Below are 17,132 nucleotides of genomic sequence, written 5' to 3' on the forward strand. Positions count from 1 at the left end.
ACTAAAGTGGCTCCTGACTCAGAGACTCCAGCTCCTGTCAATGTTAGGAATTCTACTCACTCCGTTCCCTAAGAGTTACAATTAGGTAAAAAACATCCCAGAAGTCAGAATTCAGCACTGTAAACCAACCGAGATTTGAAGTAGAGAGAGCTGGATTGGAGACCTGATCAAATCATCTAAACTTTTGATACATGTCCCAAGCACGTGACAGGTTAAGGGGAAAAACATAAAAGTAAATGCAAAAAACAAACACAAAAACAAAACAAAGAAAACTAAAACACTTTTTAAATCACCAACAGGCATTTTCCAGAGATAAAAACTTTATTTAAGGCATCAAGCAATACACTGAAAAGAGGTGAGTCACGCACAAGTAATGTCCTTATTTCCATAATTGTATGTTTGATACTCTCTGCCCTCTTGAAAAGGGTGTGTAGTTAGCAAAGATGAGAAACAGTTTTTATACATAATCATATCAATAGAAGTGTTTAAGAAAGTCTTTAAATTTTGTTTTTCTTTCTTTGAAAAGAATTTTGGTTTTATTTCAGAAAACCAAAACAAGCTAGTTCTTCTACTCAGGATGAAATTTCTCTCCAGTTATTTATGAAATAATACAGCTGCCTTTCTCTTTAAAAGGATTCTTGTCTTCTGGAATTCCTTTCACAAGAGGATCCTCTCCAGAACGTTCTTCAATATAGTTCTTTATTTCTTCGGAACATTTAGACACCTTAAGAAAAAAAAAAGAATGAATTAGGTCAGGATCATCTACACTTTAGTGAAATTAATTTAATTGAGTACAGCCAGCACTTTAAAAAATGAAATAATACGAAAATATTAGCACAAAGCATGTGTAATACATATGCTACATATGAATGACACAATCTAAAATACCTTTCTTACTATGGTGAGGGCCAAAAAGTTTGAAAGTCACCGTATTAAACAGATCATCCCCAGCAATTTCTATCCATTGTGCCTCATATGACTTCCTGCCACTGCTAAAATACAATTATGGTGTATCCATAATATTTTAGGAACTGAAACATACCCCGTTTTCAATTTCCCATGCTAATGAACAGGTGCAGTAATAGATAATCCCCAAATGTTTTGGGCTGCATCCTGCCAAAATTCTCACTTATTATGGGCGTGTGCCATGTTCTGCAATTTTACAAAATGATGGAAACACTGGAGAAGGCCTGATGCTGGGAAGGTTGAGGTTGCCTATTCATACCATTTGTGTCTCTGTTCAGAATCCCTTCCCACTGCTGGAGGGCAATGATCATAGCAACAGATTTATCTGAGGTTTATTAGGCTTATCTGAGACTCTTATGTTTATGTAATTAGTTGAAACTTTTCCTACAAAGGAGAAAGGATTGAATACTTTCCTCAGAAACTATCCTTTAGAAACAGGTTGCATAAATGAGTTTAAAAAAGAAAAAGGAATAAAAAGGCAAGGAAAAGAAGGACTAGTGTCTTAGTGAAGATCTGCATTATGAATAAGAAATTGGAAGTAAAAATTACAGAAGCTCTAGCAAATTCTAATATAGACTTCTTAACCCTAAGAAACTGTTCCCATTAAATTTATAATCTAGATTAGCAATCTTCAAATTGTTTCAATGGTAATCACTAAAACACGTTTGCATAATTATCCCCAAATGCATATAATTATAAATAATATGTAATTATTTACTTATAAATAAGCACAGATGCTACTGCGTTAATACATAATGCATAATTATAAAACATAAACTGGAAACTGTCAAATGATGAGGCTTAAAATCTAACCAAAAGTAGAAATTGTAATATCTTACTCCCATACCCCAAAGATTCTTTGCACACAATGTAAAGACCACTGTTCTAAAAAATTAAAACCAGCTGATGTAGTTATATGACTTAAAATGTGGAGAAATAACCATCTATTCAAGTGCCACCCTCTCAGGTGACAATTGCTTTTATTTGTTGTTGACATTTATAGTGCATGCATTTTATGTAAATTGTCAGAAGTACAGATACAAGTATTTATAACCTGGGGTCTGTCTCCCCAGAGCTATTTGTGGATAAGATTAGAGTTCCCCCAAATTGTGTCTTTCTTACAGAGGCTTCTTCATTAAGTTTCCGAAGAGATCTGCAGCCTCTGAAAGTGAATAATTACTCCTCTGAGCATTTCCTTCCACGATCAAGAAGATAGGTTTGAACAATTAGCTGGAGCCAGAATTCAGCCTGTGAATTTTGTGTCCTTGGCCTGAGCAGAGCACACAGCTCAGACATGAACAATTTATTGACAGAATAATGAAGTGGGCATCAGAACACATGTGTTTCAGTAAGTGCTCTATTATTATCTCTGAGGTCTTAAATAAGAAGGTGGTTAGCCTCCTTGGGATTCAGTTTTTTATCCTTAAAAGTGAAAGCACAGAAGGATCTCTAAGAACCATAATGTTTGTATAGCACTAATACTCTATAATTCAAAGTGTCTGATAACATATGTTTGAGTATTATTATTAGGATTTAGACACCTCTCCTTGTATCCCCTAAGGCTATCCCTCATGTTTTCTTCGCCCTCGGCATACACTTGGGAGTTGGAAAACAGATCCAGCAGGGTGTGTCCTAAAGAGTGAAGGTGGGGAGCTGCCAGGGAGGAACAGGGTAATGAATGATACCTTTAATTTCCACACAATCAGCTGCACCCAGGCTCCTGCCCGATTTCTAATTTGAAGCTTAAAATACCTAGAAGACATTTGTCTCTTTTTCTCCTGTAAGTTCTGCACACTCTGTTACTAGGATATTACAACTTTGTACAATGCTTTACTTCAGTATATATGCAACTCTGTTTAATATGTAACCTCTACGAAGCAATGTGTGAAAAAAATCTAAGCGGCCAACACATACTGCACTGTGCCATCCACAAAATGGGTCCCTTAAAGTTTCAAGAAATTACCCTATTGTTTGGGTCTTATAACTTTGTTTTTTCCCTTTAAACACAGCAGTATTTTTAAAGCAACAAAAACTTTGAACAAGGATAGAAATAACTTTGCACTCCAAAATCTAGGAAGCATAAGGATTTGGAGGTGAAAGGTTAAATTTGAGAAAAGAAATGCACAAAGAGTAAAACTCAAAACACCTGCATCTTCCAATTATCACTCAAAATGTTCATCCTGAGTAACAGGACTGTGTCATGAATAGATTTACTATAAGTAGAGCAGGAAAGCAAGTGAGCATATTTACCATACCTGCTTAATTTACATTTTTTCCTTAATTTTTTCTAGTATTAAACCATAGAAAAATAAAATTAATTTATTTTTATTTTTATTTTTATTTTTTGCTGGGGAGAAAGGATTAGAGCATTTCCTTTAAAAAATATTTATCCTAAAACCTATTCCCGGACTACAGGTTGCCTGATTGAGGAAAAAAGGAAGAAATGCATGCTCATTAATACCAGTAAGAAATTGAAGTAAAATTTACAAAATCTCCAACAAATTTCAGTGGAGACTTCTGAACACCGAGGCATATGTTCTCACTGAATTTGTAATCCACTTTAGTGGTCTCTAAGATTTTTAATCATGATCACTAAAAAGAGTTTTCAAATGCACATCAGTATATGTATTATTACTTACTTATATATAAGTGTAAAAATGCTGTATTCGTTCATTGTGCGTACTTCTAAAACAAAGTGGAAATATAAAGGGATGAGAGTTACAAACAAATAAAAATAGGAATTGTAAGGTTTTGTTTCCAAGCCCCAGTAAACTGTTCATTGCATACCTCTGGAGAGGCCTCCTGAAATTCAAAACTATGTAATTCAAATTACCTAAATTGTGATGAATTAAATAGTGATAAAACAAAAACACCTTTAAATTCCAGTCTTTCCCTTAATGAAAAAGATCAAGGAATGAAATAGCCATCTGCCTTCTTCCTATAATTTGAGTTTTTAAAACCAACTGTCTGGGGCGCCTGGGTGGCTCGGTCGGTTAAGCTTCCGACTTTGGCTCGGGTCATGATCTCACGGTCCGTGAGTTCAAGCCTCGCGTCGGGCTCTGTGCTGACAGCTCAGAGCCTAGAGCCTGTTTCAGATTCTGTGTCTCCCTCTCTTTCTGCCCCTCCCCTGTTCATGCTCTGTCTCTCTCTGTCTCAAAAATAAACGTTAAAAAAAATATCATTTAAAAAAAAAAAAAGCCAACTGTCTAACAGCGGGCAGAATTTTTTTGTCCATGGTCCCCCATTCTAGGCTCAGATGCTCTGACAGTTGGCTTTGAATTAACTCATGGGATCCTTACGCTCTCCTTTCCCTCTTGTGATTTTCCCACATCAACTGGCAGTTGCCAGGTACAACCAAAGCCCCACTTCAAGAGACGCTGGTGGGGGCGCGGGGAGGAGTGAGAAACCAAAGAACAAAAAAGCTGTACTGTTTTACTGTAACAAACCAGGCAAAACCACACTTCGTTCATTTCAGAGAAGGGAATAATATTCTGGGACAATTTACCTGTTGCCTCTGCAATTTCACTTCTTTGCGCAGTTGCTCAACTTCCATCTTCAGCTTTTCCTTTTCTGGCAAATCTTCGATGTGAAGGGCCGGCATTTTCAGCCCAGAGCTGGGCCCGAGGACTGCTCTGCAAGTGGAGTGGCTGGAAGTGCGGCGAACCAGGGCGCGTCCCCAAGTAACTGTGGTGCCCGCGCACCCCGCCCTCCGGCTCAGGACGGGACCGCCTCCCCGAGGTGGCCCCCAGAGCCCTGAGCGCTCAGCTGTTCCCGGGTCTTCTCCACGTGCTGGCCCTGCCCAGCGCCCTAGGATCTCTCTAGGGCTCCCACGACCCCGGGTGGCCGGGCCCTGCGAGCCCGGGGACGGTAGAGTTGGGAGGGAGCCTGAGAAGCTCGGTGCTGCGGGATCTCCGGGCGGAATGCTGGCCCTCTGCCGGCTCCCGAGTCGGCCACGCCCGCGCGGGACCGACCAGGGCTGCCTCCCCAGGGTTGGGACTGCACTAACCCACTTTCCTGGAGAAACAACTGTAAAGTTTTACTTTTTGTTCCTTTTTTGTTTTGTTTTGTTTTGTTTTCCGTTTCCAAGTCACATCCGGGTTTTGTTTGTGAAGCAAGAAAAGGAGGACACTACCCTGCAGGAAATAACGACCCTTCACCTCTCCAAGAGTTTCAAAAATATACAGCATGTTCCTTTTCCCCAGTTAATCTACATGTGTACTGTGGGAAATGTGAACGCTTAAGAAAAGGCCCAAGAGGAAAGTGAAACTGACCTGTAATCTCAGAAACACCCACCACGTCTGTTGATGGACCCAGTCGGTTGCGTGCCTGATACATATTTACATATTGGGGGATCAAGGAGTCATTGGGATGTGAATATTGTTTACAACTTGCAGGACCATTTTCTGGCAATCGTCTGCATCCTCCACAGCAGAGTTTTTGTTCTTTCTTTAGCGGAATGTTTTGTAATGATTTAGTGGACACACGGATGATACTAGAGAAGACAGAAGCAGCAGTCTTAAAGTTCTTACCAGAAAGTATTTCTCCACTCCCTATCAACCAAGGATTGGGTGACTATTGACACCATGGGTCTTGAATTCCTGGCTCCAGCACCTTTCTGGACATAGGCAGCAGATTCACTAAGTATTGGTTTCTCCACTATCTGCAAAGCAGTATTCATCTTGCTGCCAGGAAAAGTGTCTGCTATGACAAATGCTTACCTGCAATGTAAGGTTTCCCTTGACTATAAACTAAAGCCTTCTTAATGATGGTCAACAGACTAGAAGAAAAATAAAGCATTAAGGGTCGGAAACCTTCCCAAGCAGTCAGATATTTCTCTTTTTGGAGATATTACCTCCTGCCTACAGAGCCAGATTCAAGAGTGGTGGCATGAACTGAGTTTTTCAGGGCACTTGACCTGAGACACCCATTGTCACTCCCTGTCTTGTGAGCAGAGGTTTTGTTTGCTCACAATTTCTATGTTCCACCCACTTATCTTCAATGAATATCTTGGAACAAGAAGGACAACAAGCTACTTGGTGATTACTCTGGGTCTAGTCCCAGCTCTGTCCCTGGCTAGCGCTGGAAAAGTCCTTTATTTATTTATTTTTTCTGGATTTTGGCTTTCTAATTTATACAATATATGCTGGGGAAGGGGAGAGGTGGATGAGCCAAGGTATGTTTGTTTCTAATTGTATGTATGTATCCACATCTGATAAATCACTTTCACAAAGAAAACTGTTTAGGAGTTTCTTTTTCTATATTTGAAATACCACACATTCCAGGATCTCCCAGGCTCAAAGAAGTCAAATCAGCTGCCAAAGTTTTCCCCTGTTAGTAAGCTGTGAGCCAAGACAAAAAACTAACATCTGTCTCCAAAAGCAATTTGTATTTTCTGATTCCCCATTGCTCAGATTTAAAACGTTGGTTAAAAATAACTTAAACAAGTTAGTGAAAGTAGTTAACGTGACCCAAATTAAATAAACTCAGCACCCAAATTAAATAAGTTGCTTAAGTAACTTAATGTATTTCTTTCTGGTCCAAATCATAAAAGCCGAATTATTTTAGCCTGGAAATTTTTTCTCTATGAAATCATCAACTTGCATGCAGTGATAAATATTTATAAAACCACAGTGGTTCTTTCACTTCTTCCACAGTATTATGAAACTTAAATTAGAGATGAAATACATATTATTATTTTTTGTTTTTATTCTTATCAAATAATGCAGGGTCCTAATATCATATTAAGTTAATTGATTAAACTAAAATGAATTGAGAAATGCTGAAATCCATGACCACACAACATTTTGAAAACTGTCTTGTTTGGTTTTACATGGTAAGATGCCGGGAACACTTTTTAGAAGAGCATGTAGCCCCCATCCCTAGCATGGAATGTACCTCCCAGACAGCAACCATGGTAAGCAATTTCTTGTGTATTCTCACAGAAATGTTCTACCAACAAAACCGTTTGGATAAACAGATTTTAAAATCCATATCAGTTATATCCAAACGTAATGTTAGCTTTTTACTTATATTTTACATATAAGTAATAGAAGTTATGATTGTTGTTTTTTTTTTTTTACAAAATAGTATGTGTACAAACCATTCTGCAATGAAAATAACAAGTATAACCAGAAAGTAACTTTTATTAGCCCATTATCTTCTGACAAATGTTTTAAAGAAAACTACTTAAGAAAATTAACCATGTGTTTATTTCCTATCTATCTATCTATCTATCTATCTATCTATCTATCTACCTACCTACCTACCTACCTACCTACCTACCTACCTACCTACCTATATATCATCTATCAAACCTTTACACCCAACATGGGGCTCGATCCCATGACCCGCAGTTCAAGAGTCACAAGCTCCACCAACTGAGCCAGCCAGATGCCCCTATTTCTACTTTTAAAGTATAAAAGAGCAAAGACCATGAAATATTTACCTTGACATGCAAAAAAAAAAAAAAAAAAAAAAAAAGAAAAAGAAAAAAAAGAAAAGAGAAAAAAGGAAAAAAAGGAAAGAAAAAAAAGAAAAAATTCTTTGGCTATGTTTCTGAATGTATTAAGTATGTTGTTAAAAATGCATATAAAGGAAACTATATAAGAAAATATCAAGAGTGTTATATTGGAGTTGATTTAATGCTACGTTGAACTCAAAAAGACCAGGATTCTGGTCTTATTTTATCTTATGTTTTGTTGTTTTGTTTGTTTTTACAGGACATATATTCTCTCGCCTCTGTTTTGTTAGTGTAAATAAACTAGGTTATTTCCCAAATTCTGCTCTTCTGGAATTTATAAAGTTCATGATGACTGTTTAGGCCATTAAAATGATGGTTTCTTTAAAGAACATATTTAACAAATATTTGATGCACTTGGTTCATTTTATTTTACTTCAACTTATAACAATCCCATGGAAAATTTCACAACTGACCCATTCAACTGTGTGCATAAGCTTCCTTTTCTAGATGGAGATAATATGAAGTAAGAGGATGACCTGTGTCTCATGCTCCAATTATCCTTTTTATTTTTTATTTTTCTGAGAGACAGAGAGTGAGCACACTTGAGTGCACTGGGGAGGGACAAAGAGAGAATCTTAAGCAGGCTTCATACCTAGGTTGGAGCCAGTCATGGGCCTCGATCTCATGATCTGAGATCACGACCTGAGTCAAAATCTACGGGTGCCTTGGTGGCTCAGTCCATTGAGCCTCAGACTCTTGATTTCAGTTCAGGTCATGATCTCATGGTTTGTGAGATCAAGCCCCACCTTGGGCTCTGCGCTGATAGCTCACAGCCTGCTTGGGATTCTCTCCCTCCTTCTTTACCCCTGCCCTGTTCATGCTCTCTCTCTCAAAAATAAAAATTAAAAAAAAAAAAAAGTCAGATGCTTAATCGACTGAGCCACCCAGGTGCCCCTAATGCTCCAACTATCTTAACAACTACTTATCATTCATATCAAATATGATTTATCAATTGTGCTTATACAAGACTTTAATTTCCATTTAACTGGTCATTCTTATTACTCATTTTACTGTTTTCCTCATGTTAATATTGTTTTAAGAATTTAGGAAGTTTGATATTAGCCTTGTTTTCAAATCTGGCTCAAATCAAATCAATCCAAATTAGAATAACTGTTTTTTTTTTTCTTGCTAAAGCTTAAACTCACTTATGTGTAGAAAATACCCTCAAAGTGCAAGTATCTCAAATGGTAGATACTGCAGTATGTATACTTAACTCATTCTCACTACTGGTACCAGGAAGTTTTGTTGAAGAGCCAAATGCTAAGGCTATGCCAGGAGTCTCTTTTGTTTCCCTGTAATCTTACCTCATTCCTTTTTACCTAGTAATCCATGGTCCTGAAATAACAACTTCTGGAAAGAAAAAAAAAAAAAAGGTCACTCACTGTTGTAGCTGTATAGCCTGTGGAACAGTCATGATTATCACATCCTTCTTCCTAAACCATCTTTCTCTGTCACTCCTTTCTATGATTTTTATCTTATTCCAACTTCTGCAGATAATCTGTATTTTTTTTTAAGTTTATTTATTTATTTTCAGAGAGAAAGAGTGCGAGTGGGGGAAGGGGCAGAGAGAGAAGGAGACAGAGAATCTCAAGCAGGTCTGCACTGTCAGCACCAAGCCTGATGTGGGGCTCGAACTCATGAAACCATGAGATGATGACCTGAGCCAAAACCAAGAGTCAGACACTTAACCAACTGAGCCACCCAGGTGTGCTGACAATCTGTATTTTTAAGCAACACGAATGTTACCCTACTGTCGATTTATTCCTCAATTAAGCTAATAAGAATTCTGAATTATCCAATATAAAAAGTATTACCCTTTCCTGCTTTTAATTGAACACTAGTCAATTAAATTGTAGAGACAATTTATTAGTTGGTATGGCAGTTTCAATAATAAACAGAGCGTCTGGCTTGGGGAATTTACAATACAGAATTGAGATCAAGACAACCATACCAACTGTAATAAGAGAAAGCAAAGTGATGTTAAATGAGTTAAAAGATTTACAGAATACTCTTGGGGTGGAGTGAGGGACAGAGAAGATAGTTTTTAGTGAGTCTCAGAAAGGAGGATTCAAAAGGCTGAAGTGAGTTAGAGAAGAGGACATTTCAGGTGGAGAGATCAATATGACTAAAACTGCAGAAGGTGGGGAAATGGGGTGTCATGTCAGTGGTCATTTAATAGTTAAGTTTGTTGGCTACAGGAAGTCTCCAAGGTTTATTATAATAGAGGACATTTTCTCATTTGCTCATCTCTATTCTAAGTGATTTTAAGTTTTCATATAAGAATCCATCCTATGCTCTCATTTTATACATGAAAAAAACTCATGACGTTCAAAGAGTTGAAGTAGAAAGTGGACAAACCAAAGCTTTAACTTAGAATTATCTGGCTCTCAGATCTATTTCCAGTTGTTAGAGATGTTAGTTAGGACCATGCAAGTAGAGATGTTGGTTAGGATCATGCGTGTTACTAAGTGCCATAGCAAGGACTCTGTATTTTTTTAATCAGGGGGAAAAAATAAATGGAACACTTAATAAACATTAATTTGCATCAAACTGCACATGGAAAAACCCTTGAGATGGACCACAATTAAACAAGTAAAACAAGTAAAATATATAGTATGCTAGATGGTGGTGGGAGCTATGGAAGAAAATAGAGTGGAACACAAAGACAGGAAGTGCTGAAGGGGTGCTTGGAAAGGAGTTTTATAATTTTAAACGGGAAAAGAGCTTCTGCTGAGGAAAGGGTAGTTTATCCAATAGTTTATCCTGGAATCCCTTAATACTGAAAGCATGTCTATATGTGATAGAGTGTGTTGTTAACCATGCAGCCAGAGATCTGGAGTCTGGACCTGAGAAACTTGCCAATTCACTTCTCTGAGCCTGGATTTCCTCTATTTCAAAATGAAAGGGTTGAGCAGGAGTCAGCAGATCTTTGCTGAGCATTTACTACCACCAGAGTGGGAAAGCACCATGCTAGGAGCCAAACTTGGGACCACATTGACATTCCCTTCCAGACCAAATAAAGATAATTCTTACCTTGTTTTTAAAATGGGTGACAGGGGTGCTTGGGTGGCTCATTCAGTTGCGTGTCTGATTTTGGCTCAGGTCATGATCTCAGTGTCCGTGAGTTCAAGCCTCGCGTTGGGCTCTGTGCCGACAGCTCAGAGCCTAGAGCCTGCTTCAGATTCTATGTCTCCCTTTCTCTCTGCCCTTGCCCTGCTTGTGCTCTGTCTCTCTCTGTAACTCAAAAATAAATGAGTATTTTTTAAAATTTTCAAAAAATGGATGACAATCAGTGTGCCTGGGTGGCTCAGTCAGTTGAGTGTCCAAATCTTGATTTCGGCTCAGGTCGTGATCCCAGGGTCCTTGGATCAAGCCTCATGACAGGCTCTATGCTGTGCGTGGAGCCTGCTTAAGATTCTCTCTCCTTCTCTCTCTCCCTGCCACTCTCCCTCTCCCATAAGTAATTAAAATAAAACAAAAAGAACATCAATTAGTATTTCCTTGTATTCTGATCACTGACGTATCCAAAAATAGCACTGTACGTGTGAGATAGGATAAGGAAACAGTAACAACAAAAGTAGTTTCCAAGTTGGGGTAATTAACACTCATCATTTGTTACAGAAACAGAGGCAAATTATCTTAGTCATTCATTAGCACAAAGGTAGTGAGATTTGGCTTATGTCAACTCAATAAGATGCCAGGAGGAAACTGATTAGGAAGATGATGCAGAACAAAGCTACTTTTCTACCATTTTGCTCTTACACTGCTACAGGAAAAAGGACCGTATTGGTGACAGTCTTCTTAGAGATGGGATGGAATAGCACGTATCTTAAAGGATTCTGGATATGCATCTAGTTCCTTTCTCATTAACACTAGTTAACACTTATTGGGTCTTACTGTGTGTCAGGTGGTACACTAAATGCCGTAATCACTCTAGTGTAATATTTAACCCCAAGTAAAAGGGGATAGAACCATTATTCTTTCTTTCCTACAGCAGAAGAAACTGAGATTTAAAAAGATTAAGTAACTTATCCAAAGTCAGAGAGGCAGTGAAGTGCCAGGGCCAGAACTTTCTGGCTTCTTATGACCTTTCCTCAGGAACTGCGCTGCGAGATCATGATCTGAGACAGTCACTTACCCGACTGAACCACCCAGGCGCCCCATGAAACAGTAGGCATCGTTAAAAGAAAAAGGTCAATCAAAATTCACTGTACTAAACAGTTGAAGAAAAACAGATTTATACATTATCACATCCCAGTTTTTATTTAAAGTTTATATTTATAAATTTAAAGCTTTACGTACATGCTTAATAGAATTCTTATATATGACCAAAAACTAGTACTGTCATTAAAGCTCAAGATATTCCAAGGATTTTTTTTTTTTTTTTTTTATGAAATCACACAGCCTCCTTTGAGCTCCTTGAAGGGATTTTTGTCCTCTGGGATACCCTTTACTAGTGGATCTTCGCCAGATCTTTCTTCAACATAATCCCTTACTTCTTCACAACATTTGGAGACCTTAAAGGAAAAGAGAAAGAAATGACACATTTGGTTCAATACAAATGCTGCAGAATCCAAGAATGTATTTATTATAATTTTTGTGTTCTTTTAAATGTGGTTCTGCTTTCCGCCAATGCATATGTACTTTCTAGGAGAGAAGAAGGAATAGCTGTTCACCAGAGTAAACACTGATTGAATATTTTTCCTCTTTCCAAAAATGTGACCTATAAAGGTGGAAGGGAATGAATAATTGTTAAATTCCAGGCTTATCACTGCTCCTGGATTCTCAGAAGTATACACATGTAATGTTATTTTAAACTCATTTACAATGATTGATGATGACAGTGCATTAGAAGGTGACCTCCAAAAGGTCAGGGACCTTTGGCTGATTTGTTCACATGTATCGAGAACACAGACTGCATTTAGTTGGTGCTCCATAAATAAGTATTTGTTGAACTGAGTTTTTTTTTTTAATGAGATTTATCTTCCCTCATATGCACTTATTATAATAATGAGTTCATGAAAAATCAGGCTTTAGTACTTTAATGGGCTCAGCCAGAGCCTGAATGATCCATGTAACATTTTACCCACTTTTTAGAAAGAGTCAATGTTCTATAACATATATAAATACAAATGTGTGTGTGTGTGTGTGTGTGTGTGTGTGCGTGCATGCATATGCATGTATACACAGGATCAAGTTATCATTCCTTTTAACTTTCAGCTTGTTTCCTTTTCACTTAATACATCATTCATGAAATTAACATGAAACTACTTCATTTCCGGCAGCCCATTAGGTGGCCATTCCATAAGCTATCTAGGTATTGTGTTTTTTTAATAAAATATTTATCCTATTTTTATATGAAAATTTCCAGCAACATTAGATATAAGACTTAAGATTACTTTTTAACTCTGTAAACTCATTATGTACATATTAGAAAACATCATTCCTAACTGAGGCAAGACCTTGGTCAGATGGCTCCTTCAATTGGAGTTTATATACAATTTTAAAATATGCAGTAATTCAGATTCACATTTGTTCTTTCTCAAAACTAAGATTTAGATTCACTTTATATATATATTTTTTTTTTTTTAATTTTATTTTTTTTATTTTTTAAAATTTATATCCAAGTTAGTTAGCATATAGTGCAACAATGATTTCAGGAATAGATTCCTTAGTGTCCCTTACCCATTTAGCCCATCCCCCCTCCCACAACCCTTCCAGTAACCCTCCGTTTGTTCTCCATATTTGAGTCTCTTCTGTTTTGTCCCCCTCCCTGTTTTTATATTATTTTTGTTTCCCTTCCCTTACGTTCATCTGTTTTGTCTCTTAAAGTCCTCATATGAGTGAAGTCATATGATTTTTGTCTTTCTCTGACTAATTTCACTTAGCATAATACCCTCCAGTTTCATCCACGTAGTTGCAGATGGCAAGGTTTCATTCTTTTTGATTGCCGAGTAATACTCCATTGTGTGTGTGTGTGTGTGTGTGTGTGTGTGTGTGTGTGTGTGTGTGTATACACATATACACACCACATCTTCTTTACCCATTCATCCATCAATGGACCTTTGGGCTCTTTCCATACTTTGGCTATTGTTGATAGTGCTGCTATAAACATGGGGGTGCATGTAGATTCACTTTTTTTTATACTTCTCCGAACACCAGCTTTTTGGGCCCCAATCAGATGTCAGGAATAGAGGTTTAACTGCTGTCCTAATTCTGGAGTCAGCGAGGGGTTGGTTTTGACAATGTCTAACTAGGATCTGGGGCTACAAGGAGCAATAAATTACCCAAAACCCATGTGAGTGTGTTGTTCAAAATGTATTTCAGTGAAGCTTATTATAAGTATAGATAGTTTAATATAGGATTATATGGCATTGTAGAAAGCATGGACTCGATTCAAGCCACTCCAGGTCTGAATTTTGGCTCTACCCACTTACCCACAATAGACCCTTAGTTAGGAGAATTCACCCAAGGTTTAGTTACTTAATCTACGAAATAGGAACAGCAACACTAGTTCCATTAAGTTCCCAGCATACAACAGATTCTCAAATGGCAGCTATTTTTAGCTATTACCACAAAGATTATCTTCAATCTTTGCCCATTGAATTGACTTATAGTCATTGCAAATCTGTCCTCTAAAAGTGGGATGCAAGCAGTTGTCTTATTCTGACAATATGCCTTGATAGCAAAAGAGGTTGAGGCATATTATGAACTAGTCTGGGTCTCAGACTTCAATAATAATTTAAAAAGTAGTAATAATAGCAGAAAAAACTTGCTATGTCCTAGGTATTGTTTTCAGAGCTTTATATATATTATCCCATTTATTCTTCCCAATTGTCCTCTGAATTCGATTTTGTTACTATTCCCATTTTACAGAAAATATCTCAGGTGAGTGTTCCACAGACAGAAAGCTGTGGAGCCAGAATCTGAGCCAGGGATATGGTTCCAGTATCTATCCACTGGACCATACTATAAGGATGCTATACCCTCCTGTATCAGAAATGTCGGTTCAGGACCTAAAATTTCTGTGTGTGTGTGTGTGTAGGTTGTGTGTAGGTGTGTGTGGTTTGGGCAGTGTGGTATTAAATTAGTTTGACTTCCAAGAGCGAGGAGACATTGAGTAGTAGGGAAAAGGAACCCCCAAACCTGACAGATGGTAAGATGTATGTGATGTTTACCCAAAATAAAAAAAAAATAAAAATTCCCAGGTGAGCTTGCCATAAGTGAATAATAAACATGAACACAACCAAATTGCCTTCAAAACAATAATCCTGAAGATATAAGTAATCAAACAGCTTTTGAATGTTTCAAGTAAGAAAAAAGAACTTTCCTTTATGCCAAAAGTTTATGTTTCCTAAATTATAAAGATTTTAACTTTTTTGTTGTGAGTTCCAAGCTTTTCATGATATTTATAAATTTAATTTTTTTTACAACAAAATATGTCTTGCCTGTATGGAAAGGGCAACAGGGGAGTTTGAGACAATTATAAAGGGGAAAAAAACCCAAAATTCCCATATTTATTGGGAGTAAGAGTTTTCAGCAAAGTACGAAGATAATGCAAACTACTCCCCCTTTTTTTGCTCTGGCTTGATAAAACAAATGTTTGAAAAAATATAAAATATACTCTTATTACTCATGGAGGAGTTTTTGTTCTACTTACTTTCCTAAAATGAAGAGATCTAAAATACATATCTACATCTTCCAAGCTTCAGTCACTGTTTGTTTGGAGGAAACTTTTATTCCTTTGCCATTTGTGGTCCTTTTAACAGCAGAGAACTCTTGGTAACCATTTCCAAGATCTGTCAGATGTTTTCAGGAGGAACGAGTGAGTTCTTGTGCTTGAACTCATTTTTGTTTGCAAAGAAGGAATAGAATGTACTCCTTCATTACTAGCCATGACAGTGCTGGAGGGGATGAGGTTTTGGCTAAAAGTATTTAAACATCAAACTATTGCATTAAATAAAGAGAAGCTTATCAATTTAGAAAAGTAAAAATAAAATGCCTATATGTATTGCTTCACTCTACTGCTTAGCTGAAATATAGCCTCTGTCTCATCTTCTTTCTTTCTGCCTCTTTCCCTTTCTTTCTTTCTTTCTTTCTTTCTTTCTTTCTTTCTTTCTTTCTTTCTTTCTTTCATTTTTAAAACAACTCTATAAAAATGTAAAAAAACATTTTTAGCTTAGTGGTCATACTAAAACAGGCTAAAGGCTGGATTTGGCCCATGAAAAATAGTTTGCCAAATCTTTGATTTATAGTCTAATCAAGAGATAATTATGATTACTAACTTTCTTAATCTCTGATGAATTTTTACCCAAATAATTTATTTTTAACTACATCGAGCTTCTCCAGTAAATGGTGTGGGGGAGGACAAATAATTTCCCCTCTATTCTTTTAGGTTCTTGGCTGAGACACCCCTGTAATAAAAAAAGGCAGATTAACAAGAGAAAAACGCACAGAAATTTAATAACGTGTACCTCCTGTATATACGGGAGAGACCAAGGAGAATGAATAACCTCTCCAAAATGACCTAAGATACCCCCTTAAATACCACCTCCAGCTGAAGACAAAAGATGTTGGGGGATATGGGAAGCAGGCCAGTTATGGGAGGTTTCCAGGAAAAGCAGTCATCAAAAACCCACTTAAATCAAGTGGACTTAAGTCCTTGCCTTCTCTACTGATATGAGTTTCTAGAGATTTGGAGTCTTCTCTAAATCCTAAGTCTCTAAATGCCTTCTCAGAAGAAGACACCCTTACAAATGGAGAGTTCTCTTATAACTGTAAACGTCTCTTACAAAAGGGCAGCTTTTACTTGGTTTCCAGAGCTTCTCTACTATCTGCTGTTTCTTAAAAATAATCAGCCTAAAATAATGCTTATGCCAAAGGAACATATTTTGGGGTGGCAAATTCTGCTCCCCTGCAATGGTTTCTGACCCAGTATTCCTACTATATCTACAGTTTAAAATAAAATTCAAAAGAGAACAGCAGTTTACCAGCATTCTTTCCAGTGTTACTTCTTTCTTGAGCTGGTCGACTTCCATCTTCAATTTGTCCTTTTCCGTCAGGTCCTCAATATTGATCACTGGCATCTTTTGCCTGCTGAAAAAATAGATAGTTCGTGCACCTGAATTGCTGGCCTTTGTTTAAAGCCAATGTTAGCCAACACTTCCCTCCACTCTTAACTTACTAAGTGAATTCTTTCTTTGTTTTAGTTTTCTGTGATAATGGATTTCTTATGAACGCTCTCTGAACAATTCTAGCACTACACGCTAGCCTTGCAATTTTAAAGCTCCTTTATAATCTTCACTAATATGATTAAACCAAGCATTGGACTCTAAACACCTGCTAGTAGGTTTGTGGGGAGAGGTCAGTTTAATCATATGCAATCTGCAACACCAAAAGCCTCTCTTTTTCCCTGTTTTGTTTTTTTTTTTTTTCACACAATTTAAAAATTTGGGTCTCCAACCTTCTTCTCCAACACCAAAGCCCTCCATCATATGATTTATGCCATTTAAATTAGTTTGAGGTCATTTTGAGGACTGCCCATTAATCCCCTAAATCGCTAGAGTACTTAATCTGGTATTAACAGAGAACCATACAAAAACTGTTATTATGAGTTCTTTATAAATAATAGATTGAACTATGAACC

At 37.3% G+C, this 17,132-nt stretch overlaps 2 protein-coding genes and 1 long non-coding RNA gene across 6 annotated transcripts; all 3 read right to left on the minus strand.

The window, feature by feature from the left end:
• Positions 1-302: 302 nt before the first annotated feature.
• On the minus strand, positions 303-4,868 carry GNG11 (G protein subunit gamma 11). The gene is made up of 2 exons (XM_025929840.2): positions 4,472-4,868; positions 303-724 (listed from the first exon to the last, which is right to left on the minus strand). Exons 1-2 carry the CDS (start codon positions 4,565-4,567, stop codon positions 599-601), a joined length of 222 nt encoding a protein of 73 aa, XP_025785625.1. The 5' UTR covers positions 4,568-4,868; the 3' UTR covers positions 303-598.
• A 1,914-nt stretch (positions 4,869-6,782) lies between these two features.
• Positions 6,783-7,285, minus strand: LOC147583263 (uncharacterized). Its single transcript, XR_015247201.1, has 2 exons — positions 7,253-7,285; positions 6,783-7,192 (listed from the first exon to the last, which is right to left on the minus strand). It is a non-coding gene; the product is annotated as an uncharacterized LOC147583263 (long non-coding RNA).
• Positions 7,286-7,667: 382 nt separating this feature from the next.
• Positions 7,668-16,804, minus strand: GNGT1 (G protein subunit gamma transducin 1). 4 transcript variants are annotated; one of them, XR_015247158.1, is made up of 5 exons: positions 16,671-16,804; positions 16,477-16,582; positions 11,789-12,003; positions 10,520-10,720; positions 7,668-8,836 (listed from the first exon to the last, which is right to left on the minus strand). XR_015247158.1 is itself a non-coding variant. In XM_086696157.1 (3 exons), the coding sequence occupies exons 2-3, from the start codon at positions 16,570-16,572 to the stop codon at positions 11,875-11,877; spliced, it is 225 nt and encodes a 74-aa protein (XP_086552283.1). In that variant the 5' UTR covers positions 16,573-16,582; positions 16,671-16,804; the 3' UTR covers positions 10,973-11,874. The 4 variants fall into 4 exon arrangements, 2 of the variants coding, with proteins under 2 accessions (XP_086552283.1, XP_086552284.1); XR_015247164.1 differs by lacking the exon at positions 10,520-10,720; XM_086696157.1 differs by lacking the exons at positions 7,668-8,836; positions 10,520-10,720 and having other exon boundaries at positions 10,973-12,003.
• Between the last annotated feature and the right edge of the window lie 328 nt (positions 16,805-17,132).

The sequence above is a fragment of the Puma concolor genome, chromosome A2 (assembly GCF_028749965.1).
Source record: "Puma concolor isolate L17-30 chromosome A2, mPumCon1.1.hap2, whole genome shotgun sequence".
Taxonomy (NCBI): Eukaryota; Metazoa; Chordata; class Mammalia; order Carnivora; family Felidae; genus Puma; species Puma concolor.